General features: G+C 43.6%; 1 protein-coding gene across 7 annotated transcripts in view; it reads right to left on the reverse strand.

Annotated features, from left to right (window-relative positions):
* Positions 1–12,375, reverse strand: part of fbrsl1 (fibrosin-like 1) — a 310,834-nt gene that overhangs the window by 94,836 nt on the left and 203,623 nt on the right. For all 7 annotated transcript variants that reach the window (XM_055161581.1, XM_055161579.1, XM_055161578.1 and 4 more), the window contains one exon: positions 11,590–11,619. In XM_055161581.1, the coding sequence (XP_055017556.1) occupies positions 11,590–11,619 (30 nt within the window). The remainder of the gene's footprint in view (positions 1–11,589; positions 11,620–12,375) is intronic.

Consider the following 12,375-nt stretch of genomic DNA (forward strand, 5'->3'; position numbering starts at 1 on the left):
ATATGAGAGAACATATGGGAGTTGTATTTCAAGTAAACAAATCTTAACTACAACAACCACAACCATGATATACACTTTTTACAGTATGTCTGTGTAATCCCTCAGTCATCCATAACAAAATAATTCAATTCTGTCAATTGGGCAAATGCTTTTTGAAGACATTTCGCAGTTCATCCAAGCCACTGCCTTATATATGTCTGCTGAAAGGAGCTAAGTGCACTGAAACTACTCTGAAAGTAACACACCTACATGTTTACAGATTCTGTTTATTAGCTAGGTCTACTGAACTGTGTGTGAGTGTAATATATAAAGATATTTGCATTTAAGTTGCATTTCTTATACTGTATGTGTTTTGGTTTAATTCAAATCAGCACATCTTATATTGGCTTGACTAATTTGCAATCAGTTCATATGATTTTGCAGGTTGCAATATCCTGTGTAAGTTTTTGGTTGGGGGGTCTGTCACCTGCTTGTTTCTATGGATATGTCAGTGCTCTCCCTGGAATATTCCACATTATGACATTAAACAGTACACCTTACATTTCATTCAATCACAAGTGGTTTTATAGCTCAAAATTACACAGTAAAATAAGCATTCTGACTGTGAGCAAGGTTGCCTTTCCAAAGATATTACAGACCTAGTTTGGTTTCCATGAAGATTTTTTTAATACTATAAGCAATAACATCTCCATGGAGAAAAGCATTTGATTTGAAGTTTGAAGTTACACAATGGACCTTTAAGTCCTGTATTACATAGAGCTTTACGTTATAGGATACTTAAAAAGTTGTGTAATCCTGAGCAGTGCCTTTGCTGTCTATCCTACTGGACCTCACATCAGGATGCATGAGGGCCAGAGTAACTCAAGCGAAGAGCCGCAAAGACAGAGGAAGAGGCCCCCGGTGAAAAAAGTGCTTCCAATCTGTCAATTAAGTCCCTGTGGCACCATATTTAAGTGGGCTCTCTTTATTTAGTTTGACTCCCTCTCTGAGCCGTGCACAAAGACGAGGCATCCAGGTCAATGGAGCCACAGCAGTCCTTTGTCAAAGAATGCGGTGGGTCCAAATGTGTAATTAAGTAACGAGAGTAATCAGCGGACAGGGCTCAGCAGCCAGGATCAGAGAGAGGAGGAGAAGGGGGGAGGGGGAGGGAGGGTTACTAAGTTATTCCTGTGTAAAGACCAGGGTTACAGCATGGTCAATAACTGATTATGTCTTGGTTTACTGGGATGAAAACTGACTAAAATCTCTATCTCCACGAAGACAAACAAGTAAAACTACAAGCAAGCCACCAGGCCAAGTTACAGGTCATATACGTGGAGAAGCAAGCTCACTTAAAGTTTTTCAGGCCTACTACTGTAGTATCATATGTATTGGCAAACCCTAAAATCAAACTACTAGTATATTGCTGCTAATGTACATTATTATTACAGTACTGCTAAAATAATAATAGCCCATACAATTGCTATACTTTGTACAGTTAGATCCTTTTATGCGTGGCATTATGGAGTTTTTTTGATGGGAGGCATATTTCCAAGCATCATGCTGTCTGCTCCCTGAGAAAATGTTCGCAAACCCTAATTTAGGGGCTTGGGCTTGTCAAAAGACCTTCATTACAGACTGCTGGGCATTAAGACAGAAAGTGGCTTATGCTTACTGTCAATCAATTCCCCATTCAGCCTGGGAATTCTGGACAAATTAATTGTTAGTCATTTCTGTGCAGCTTGTTAGGGCCGCATCACAACCTGTAATCATCACCATTTGTTCCCTCGCCACTCATTTTATCTACAAGGAAACACATTCAAACCGTGGTCTTGAGGGATGCGAAAATTACAAAAAGCGAAAATTGATCCAGACTGCACCTTCACCAAGCCTCAAGGCAACTAACGAAAATATATTTTTAGCATGCAGTTTGTCAGAGCATCTCCCAGTAGCTGCAAACTCTCATCTGCTGGTTTAAACCCGGGGTGATTGAGAACCGACTATCTATTCCCAGGTTGCATGCTTGGCCTTGTTGTTGGAGAAGTAGCCATGACACGAGAGATGAGGCCTCACAAGCCCGGAGCTGGCGAGGAGGAAAAATAATATTACAAGAGCACAGCATGGGGCTTATCCTTTTACAAGAAGCATAGCACTGCAGCAGAGTGTGAAGACGAATACTGGCTGTAGCTCAGACAGAGATCCACCGCGACACAGCACAGCGGGGAAGGCAGAGGCAAGAGGGGGAACTGAAAAGCAGTGGGAGTGCGATCATCGAGAAGACAAGATGGATGCAGGGAATCAAAGTCTAATTTTAGTAACATGCAATCATATTCTTGGTTTTGTTTAAGGAAAGGTTAGCATTGTGCTAAGTTTTTAGAGTTTTAAAGTTCTCCACTAGTTTTCGAGTCTTTTACTTCCTGAATTTGTATGGGCATTGTTTCCTACTATTGCAGATAGTAACTGGACACAGTTTATCAGCTTATAAATTCATATTTTGTGAATTTTGTACATTGCTTAGACCCTCTGTTATTCACAAACTAGAGTTGTCAAAAACTGTACAGTTTCTAATCGATGCTAAAACTGGTGTCAAAGTATGTTTTTGAAAAAGTATCAGTATTTAAAAAATGACAAACAGAAAAATCTGTGTGTTATCATTATGGTATTTAAATCAGTATAGAGCCTTTTCCTGAGTATTGAAATTGATTGAAGTTTTAGCATTATGACAACGATATCATAGACTAAGAACCTAAGAAACAATCCCGAAATGTAAGATGTTTTATACTGTTCTAAATGTGACTACACCATCAGATGGGAGAAATAAGTTGTTGAGAGCTACATGCAAATCCACTAAGGGGACATCAATGTGTGGAGCTACTAAATACAGAATATCAAATGGAGAAAACTCAAAAACCACCACTCTGTGCACAAAGCTCCCTAAACAGCAGGTTTGGCGGTCAGCTGGGATGTTGTTAAAATCCGAGAGAAATGCTGCTCGCTAAGTTGCTTGACAGTTGCTGAGCCCCTAGTGGTTCCCGTCTCTCATACGTCCATGTTCACTTCCACACAAACCCCCTGAAATATGAAAAAAAAAAAAAAAAAAAAAAACCTGGCTATGTCTTCAGAGGCAGAGAGCAAGCAGCAACATCTGCACCTGGCAACTGGAAGCTTGCAAAGGTACCAAGGGAGAGACCCAGGCCCTCCCACCTCTCCCGCTCTCCGCCAGCACATCAGACGGATGCGTTTGACATTTACACAGCTTTCAACACTTCAGAGGCGCTAGATTTATTCTGCCAGAAACCCTGTCTGGAGCCATGCCTCGACCTAGAGCAGGCCCCCACCACAACCCTGCAGCTTAGCCCCAAAATGAGCCACGAGTAAGGAAAGGGAAAGGAGGAGAGTGCTCAGTGCTCCTGGACATTTTCTAATAGACTTTCTAAATGTACTGGAAAGACAATAAGAGCGCATTAAAATGACTAGCCAAATGAATCACGCAGTTCTACTTGTCCCACTCCGAGGACGATGTGCCATGATTCTGCCCATGAGAAACTGTTGGCATTGTGTCAGCACCTGTCTGGCTGAGTAGATAGCACTGATTTGCTTTATGGCTTCAAATTTTGTTGTTTTGTATTTTCATCTTTTGGCATAGTTAAAAATAAATATACAAAATAGCTTTGGTTAATAAACTTTATCTCACTTGTCTTGATGGGCTGACATCGGAAATTAACCAACTGAAGATGCCACAGAAGATGTCTTTCAAGATGCAACCTTTTCTATTCATCCAGCCCTTTGGAGTAGGTGCAAAGTTTAGACCAGCTTTTCTCTCCTTGTGGTTAGCATTGATACATATATAGATTAATCAAGGATAATCTAAAACACATAACTGAAAGGTGTCAAAATGTTGACAAGGTGCTTCTATGAAATGATGTCCAGAGAAATCTGAAAGATCAACCGCTTAACCTGACATTTAGTTCAAGTGGATAAAGGCGTCAAACTAACAATACAGCAATCCTGGCATCCTGACAGCGTTGTAAAAATAGCTTCAATTTAGAGGCCATCTTTGCTGGAACATACACAGATATCGCCCTGATTGTATGGAGGAGAGAAGTGACAAAGCCCGATCTCCTGGAGTGAGAGCACACAGAGAGGGTAATGGGCCATTTAGATAGTCCAGGACCAAAGCAGAATCTGATACTGCTGGAACAACACCAATTTCCTCCTGCAATTTCCCTCCTGTGGATGCTGGGATGAGGTCTGAGGATGCTAGCGTGGTGGGGACATGAAAGCACAGGTTGGGGTCCACTTGGGGACCTCCTGCCAGGGCATCAGCGGGAGATCTGTCTCTGTGCTTGGGGTGAGGCCTTACTTCAACCTCCCTTACATCATTTATCTACTTTACTTCTATTTTACGTTTTCCGACATAAAGTGCCACTGAGAATAATGAGGCATGACAAGGTTGACTAGGTGTTGTGCTGGAATCTCATTTGGTTCTACAGTTCAATGGTGCTAGATGGCTGAAATGATGACAGGCCCGTCAATGGTACATCACACTCAAAGTCTTTGCATTCATTGGACAGGAGATGCTAGCTGCAAAATTGGTACCAAAAATTCAACACACAAGCAACAACAATTTTATAATGCATCTACTGCTAATATGAGAATAAGTTAGAATCTGGTCAAGCAATGATAATGTAAAGGAAGTATCTAAAAAATCCTTAAGAGGTAAGGTTATACAGTGTGCACTTCTCTCTAGCTGTTATCACTGAGTATGTAGTTTCAGGTATTAACTAACCTTCCTCGTCCTCAAACATACAAGTGCACAGTGTTTAACTTGTACCTGCAGCAAAAGAAAACAAGTGATTGCTCTTGACCCCTCTGGCTGTATCTAAAAGCACCAGCGAGCAAAGTCATTTGATCACAGGATCAAATCTATAGAGCCATTTGACCTCTGACCTTACCAGCAAGCAGCAAGGGAAGTCAGCTGATTACCCCAGGTCAGGCTAGGAGCTCTGGATTAGGAAAGTATTGATCCAGCTGAAGATGTAGGCTCTGGAGGGAATGAGATTGAGAGAAAAAGCTCTGCAGGCTAGAAATAATATCGACCAGTAGAAGAGGCAGACAGGCTTCACGTAAAAGCATATTTGAGCCGGAGACCTCTGAGTTGGCTGTGTAAACACAGAGATGGCTTCTCTTACAGGGGCCCAGTGAAAGAGGACCGAGGGAGAGTGAGGGTACAGCAGAACTGAAGCAGACAAGCTCTTTGCATTAGCCAGACACACAGGGCTCTGGCTCCGAGCTGACACACTTAAAGGAAGAGCCAGAGGGGGCCATGTAAATCAAGCCTGGCTGAGGAAAGATATAGTTCTGCCCTGAGGCCAAACGAAGCAGACTTTTACATTACCCTGAGTCCATGTAAACAGCAGTGAGACCTGGCAGCGCTCTGCTTCACTTCCATGCAAAGTATGTGGTCGGGCTGAGGAGGGAGGGGGGTGGAGGCCAGCACAGACAGATTGATGGTGATAGTGCTATGGGGTAAGAGCTGCTCCTGCTTTCTTCAGTAAATTAAAGGGCCGCCTTGTCCTTTCCAACAAGAAATCCCTCAACCTTTGCTTTCAGCACTCACTGGGGGCCTGACAGAGCGCTGGGCTGCTGCTGTGATCCTCAGAGTGCTTCAGCCAGTGAAAAACAGACAGTAATGGCAGATGTACGAGGGAACAGGGAGCATTTCTTCAGCTGCAGAGAAAGTGCCAGGAACCTGAAGGGACGGGGAATACACAACTGTGTTATGAATATAGTCATAGAAGAAAAATGAGGACATTCTGAAGGTAAAGGGGGAAAACACTGATTTATGTTTTTTGTACTTCATCTTTTATAAGGCTCCCCTTGGCTTTTCTTGTCTCTACTGACCATGTGACTGTGCTATCTCGCCTCTGAATTTGAAAACACATCCAGAGAAAACCCTCAGCACCTCCTGTGTTTTGACATGGCCCCGGGCCCGCTGCTGCTGAGCTGCAGCGCACACACTGGGCATTGGAAATTTAAGTCAGGCGTAGGAGAAATTAGGCGAGGAGGCACGGAAATGGGATGTTGACTTGAACTGGCCCCGGGGGCAGCTGAGAGTCTCCCTGTGCAGCTCCGCTGGCTGCCTGACAGTTTGATGGAGCGAGTGGAGGCTTCCCCGCGGCCCCAGCGCCGTCGCTAACACTGATGTAGCTCAGTGAGGAACAGATTGAGCCTCCAGGCAGAGCTCTGTACTACTCCCCTCCTCTCTCATTCGCTCTCAGTGCTGCTACTACCAGCTCTTCCTCTCTAATCCTGTCAGGCCGCACAGATATGCACACAAGCACTGCAGCATGTAGCACACACAAACCACTGTATCACACTTTACATTTGCGGAAACACAAATCTTGGCTCGCATCTCTGACTGGTCCCTGCATCAGTAATGTGATGAGCAGTGCAGATGCTGTTTACTGGGCTCTGGCTGACAGAAGACAGAGTGGGAGGTAGGGATGAAGTGAGAGCAGAAGGAGGTAGAGTCCGGGGCTGGCAGGCCACAGCCTAATGAAAAGAATCTGGCGCAGCCCACTGTGTGCTGGTCATGAGAAGCATGTGCCGCCGGGGGCTCTCCTGCTAATTTCAGGGGGCAGCCAAGCGTTTCACGCTCGACTTGTCATTGGGCCAGAGGGGGCATTCACACTGGGTGACAGCAATTGGGAGAGAGCGGGAGGGGCTTTTGGAGGAGTGACGAGAGAAGCTGAGCCCCCCTCCCCCCTCCATACGCCCAGTTCCCTCTGCCATGATCAAACGTTATTGTAGGCAGGGAACAGCATTACAAATGGGTGTCCTGTGGCAAGGCTGGGATGATTGTAGCTCTCTCTCTGCTGCACTCTCTCCTCAGGTGGTTGTGAGGAGCTCACTCCACTGTTATAGCTAACAGGACAGAGAGAGGAATCAGAAATATACCACTCTGTTACTGCAGTAAATAATGGAGTTATTTTACGCCACATCTAACAGGCTCCACTAAATTATCACCTGCTTCAGTCACAGACTTGTCCTTGGTGTTGAAAGTAGATTTTATTGGCAAGACCTTTGGAGGTGAAACTGATGGACACATTGGTAATCAGAAGGATCGACTGGCCTAAGGATTTGGTGTGCCCTTGGGAGTTATCTCTGAACTCAGTGAGATAAAATGGCTACAAAGTCAGTAAAAATCATTAAAGTATTAAGAACGCAGGAGGACGAGGTTGGACCGATATGGTAATAGCCTTGGCTCTTAAGGCTGCTCTGAACTGTGCTTTAAGCCAGAAAGAGCTGATCGGCAGGCTGTTATTGCAGACTATGTACTCAAGTTCATGACTGACAGTAAAAAAATGGTTTCAGTGAGATAATTACAATAATTAAAGTTTTCCCCATGTCTTGAAAAACATATGGCATAGCGCTGAAGAGAGCTCAAGAGGTTGGACGTGTTGAGCAGAAAGCGTGTTTCTATAACTCTGTGAAAAAAGTATTTTATGAACCAAGCCGACAAATGAGAGACATGAGGAAAGTGTGTGAAAACAGAGAGTGGAGAGGAAGAGACGAGTACAGGAGGCATCTTCAGGGCTGTGAATAATTTAGGAGGGCACTGGGGAGACGAGACAAAGATGAACACAAAACACTGGCAGCATTTGACCTCGAGCTGCCGCTACATCAGTGCGCACATCACAGACTACTCCGTGTTCTCTCACTCTCTCTCCCCTCTCTTCTGCTCTTCATCTGCCTCCCTCTGTGTCAGCCCGGAAACAGCTGTACGCAAGTCTTGTTTCACCTCACAGTCTATGAAACTCAGCAGAATAGCTGACAACTCAGTTCGCCCATGCAGGATCCGTGTCTTGCTCCCTACACGGGGTAAGATCAGAGCAGCCAGAGGAGCCTTGAACAAAATAGAGACAGGATGTGAACTTGAGCACAGTGCGCCTGTCTGTCTGTCCATCCCAGTTTCAGGCAACCAGCCAATTAGTAGGAAAAGAAAAGAACGCGCCTGCAATATAATGAACTTGATCAAGCTATGGACTGTTCTTAACTGTATGCTAAATGATTGGCTTAATACCATGTAGATAAGTTTAATGCCATACTGTGGAACATTCCTGGCAAAATCAAGTCAAATTAAGCTCAGCAATGGCACAAACTCATTCTTCACTTCCCTGATGCATCCTAATTATTCACCATAGAGATCTTATATTTCACAACTTTTCAAAGGCTAGGGCAAAGTTGTGCAGTCACAACTAGCAAGCAACTAGCACATCAGCCTCACTTCCTTTCAATATTAAGAGCTGCTTTTACAGCACTATCGGTATTGGTGCAAACAACTTTATCACATGAAAATAATAAAGCCAAAAATAACTAAACAAATTAACACCATTACCATAAATCTCATATCCAATTACCAGTATAACGATAACATAATGACAATATTTTGAGATAATTACAGGACTACATTCATACCATACTCCATACAACTGTAAAATGACTCACCCTTATGTAACAGATAACCCTGTCCTGTCAATCATTATATCATCTTTGCACTGTTTTTCCTTACGACCTCTTGTATAAAACTGTGATACACTGTATTTATATTACTATATTTGTATTTTTTCCTTTTTTAAATTCAGAATTTCTCATTACCATTTATCTTTGTTATTATATTATATTGTGATGTGTGAGCTACTGTGTCCAAATAATTTCCCTTGTGGATCAATATAGTTATCATAATTTTCTAATAATTGTTATAGTTGAAGAATAATGAATTGTAACATACCAGGGCACCATATTTTTTTTTAAATTACACTTGCAGACACAGATTCACTTGGATAATAAATAAAGTGGCAGATCCAGCGTTGACCCTGACACCCCTGCTCACCCATGTGAAAGCTAAGGTGGACCGACTGCAGTAAATAACAGGTAAACTATCATTAGGCATACAAGAGGTTAAACACAGCCAGTTCATGAATCGCTTCACCAGCTAAACTGTTTGTGGTGGAGTGGAATGGGAGGACACAGGACAGCAAGCTCAACCTAGAAATAAAAATAAGTAAAGTAGGGGGTATTTATTACTGCAATTAAGAACACACCTATTAAAGAAGGAACCTTGAAAAAGTCTTAAAACATGCAAATAAGCCAACTTCTATTTTAGTTCTCTCACTTCTCTCCCCTCTGCTCCTTCCACTCCCACTGTCTCCTGCTCAGTCTCCATGGCGGATATTAATGGGACATCCCTTGTTTGTAAATGTGCCAAGTTGTGTGCACCACTGCGGGCTGTCTATTATAGCAAGCCTCAGGGGCAGCTTATCCATATGGCGTCGCATATGGCACTCAGCAGCATCAATTAATGTTGTTATAATACTGATTTTTATGAGCTGGGGTTTTCGCTCTCCTCCCCACTCAGTGCGATAGATGCCTTACAGCACGAAGGAGCTTTTGAACTGTCAACAACAAACAACTAACAAGCAGGAGAGCTTGGAGAAAGTTTTTTTGTTTTCCTTGAGATCTCGTTGCTCTGATATGATGCGACTCAAACAACTTCAACGTGACTTTGAGCTACACAGAATTTCCACAGCATTATTTCAAGACATTTGGTTAGTAAAGTGTGATTTAGCATGAAATACAGGTGAAAACTAGAGCGACAATTACTCTAGAACGCATTGCATATTCAGAGTGTAATGGAGCATGGAGACCACATCTTGTTGTTTTGGTCAGATTAAGCCAGCATCATTGGCGATTTAATGTGGCAAATTAGGTACGCTTAGGCAGATGGGAGCAAGAAGAAACTCAAGGAGAGCTTTTGTTCACTGGTATCTTTGGTGGATGATCTGACAGAGAAAGGAACAAGAGAAATATAAACAAAAAACTCAAAAGCTCCAAGTCACACTAGTCTCGTCATTGATGGTACAATTAGAGCCTAGATCATTCATGCTTTTCGGTCGGGAACATCTCTCCACCACTCTATGGAACTCCTTGGTTTGCGCTCAAAAGCACTGGTTTTAAAATGTTTTGGATGGCTAATCACTCCCAGGATGAAAGGGTCCCAGCATGTTCGTTTGTCTCTGTGCGGGGCGCTTCCCTTGCCGTTATTCGCTCTCTGATTCCGATTGTTTTTGTTCGTTTCTGGAGCGGCAGGCGGGTGAGGCGAGCTGGCAGGCAAGCACGGGCGTTTGAAGGTGCAGTCAGAACCGGAGAGCAGGCCTGATGCTTTGTAGTGATATTTCCAGCAGCACAATCTCATTACTTTTTGACGTGGGAGATGCGTGCAGAGGTGGATTGTCATTTCACGCTGTCGAAAGTTCTGTGAGGCAAAGGAGACGGGAATGGAACTTCAATGACCTGCACGCCTCGGGCTCATCAAGTTTGAATATATTAAACTGAGAGCATCCTTGGATGTGCCTGTAAAGTTAACCTCCACACCTAAGGAGGTTAAGGGGGGTTCTGTTTATCTGGGAATTATAATGATCATGAAACTTAATATTAAGAGTTTATCTATTTAGATGGCAGCCTAAGCAAACAGGTCCTTTGTGGCTGAAGATAAAAAGGCATGCACCCAAAGCTTCCTACAGCGACTGAGCCCTGGACACTTTCACATGGGAGATCAGTAGCAGCTCCTTCCAAAGGGAAAAAAGGGTGTCCCCCGAAGTCAATTTCACACGGAGTTCTTTGAATGGAGAGAAAACTTTGCGGCTGCCAGGAACTGATTGAAGCGCATGGTTACCGGGCAAACTCCAGCTTGTTGCTGTGGCGACTGTCCCAAAGTGCTTCCTGGGTAATTTTCGAGGTCACTGGTTTATGCACGCCTATGTGGTGCAGATGGGCCCACCCTCATTCAGGGCCCAGCAGGAGTGCTTTCATTAGCTCCACTGAATAGCCGCATTCATCCCCTTCACCTCAATTGGTCACACTGCGTCTCCACAGAGGGCCCAGGACAAACTTTTCTCTCTTTGCCCTCCGTGATCCGCCACGCACCACCCACCTTCGTCATGCTTCACTTTTGTTCTGGACCAGGGTCAGGCCCCAGGATCATCTCAAAACCACCGTAGAGCCACAGATGAAATCTACTGACACAACTCTGTTTGTTTAGCATCCAAACTTAGCAAGCCAGTGCATGACATCAAACCACAGCAGATTATTCAGGAAGTTACTGCTGAAACACTGATTTTATGTTATCCTATTTTTATGAGCTGCACATAATTCTGGCAGTCCAGTTTTATCTTGGGCTCAATGAAATGCCTCCAGTTAAAGACAGAGCTCAACCTTAAGTTACCTCTGTGTCCCAAGAGATATTTGCACCACTGCAGAGCTTAACTATAGTGGGGCTTCTCTCCTCTGCTAATTGTGGCCCTCAAGTCCTGTGTCTGGCCTAGTGAGAAGTGACTAATTGTCTAGAGTAGTTAGTGTGTGAGCTAGGATCCACTCCAGCTGATGACAGGGTGCACAATAATTCAGCTCCTATCTTTCTTCCCCCCCTCTCTCTTTTTACGTCTTTCAGCAGATTTAGCCCCTCTGCTTCTCAAGCTACTGAGCTGTAAAATTGAGTGGACTGCAGACAGGATACAGAATGAGACCTGGCAATGTGGACGCACTAACCTTGAGGATGGCCACTGCTGCTGGCTGCACCTAAAGAGAAAGAAACATAACATCAGTCAAATTGGACTACACAAAATTTAAATTAACATGGACAAAAGGGAAAATCTATCACAAATCTGGAGGATTGAATGATAGAAGAAAGAGATAACTTTAGGTTTTTAATGCACTGACAACATTGTATACATGTAAAATGTAAAAGGATGAATAGTTAACAGCTTTAGGCTTCAGGGTGGACATTTAAGTGGTATTGCATCAGCATGCATCTATAAAAAGTGAGAACAATTGCCAGAAAAGATACATCAGTTTTAATAGAATCTCACTTAAATTACCCAAGAGTGTGTTTCTAAGCAGTTATAGCAATTTACACCAAACACACATTGTATAGCTAAAGTTGGAACAAATGTGAGCCATCAGTTACTATGAATCCCACATAGTGCTGCTGCAGATGTGAACAAATGGAGCCTCAGTCCCTTACACATGATATTAGTGCATGAGCTGCTCTCTCCACGAGAGATTAAGCAGGTTTGTACTCTCCCAGGCGGCCAGCTCCCCCCTCCAGGGTGCTGCACTATCATTTGCAGGAAAATTACTTCAGTAATGAAGAATCCAGGCCCATAAATCCTTGTGGCCTCACCTTGCTTTGCTGCCCAAGTCTTGCTGAACAGCTAGTAAAAATTCCCTTTAAAAAATTCATAGTGCAATTTTGCTCAAATCCCTCCCAGCAAGCACAATTATGGAACTTTCATCTCAATTGATTTATGTCCTGGGCTAAAAGAAGGCTGGCCG

The sequence above is a fragment of the Boleophthalmus pectinirostris genome, unplaced genomic scaffold (genome assembly GCF_026225935.1).
Source record: "Boleophthalmus pectinirostris isolate CB_2022bp ecotype Guang Dong unplaced genomic scaffold, ASM2622593v1 HiC_scaffold_4, whole genome shotgun sequence".
Classification (NCBI taxonomy): Eukaryota; Metazoa; Chordata; class Actinopteri; order Gobiiformes; family Gobiidae; genus Boleophthalmus; species Boleophthalmus pectinirostris.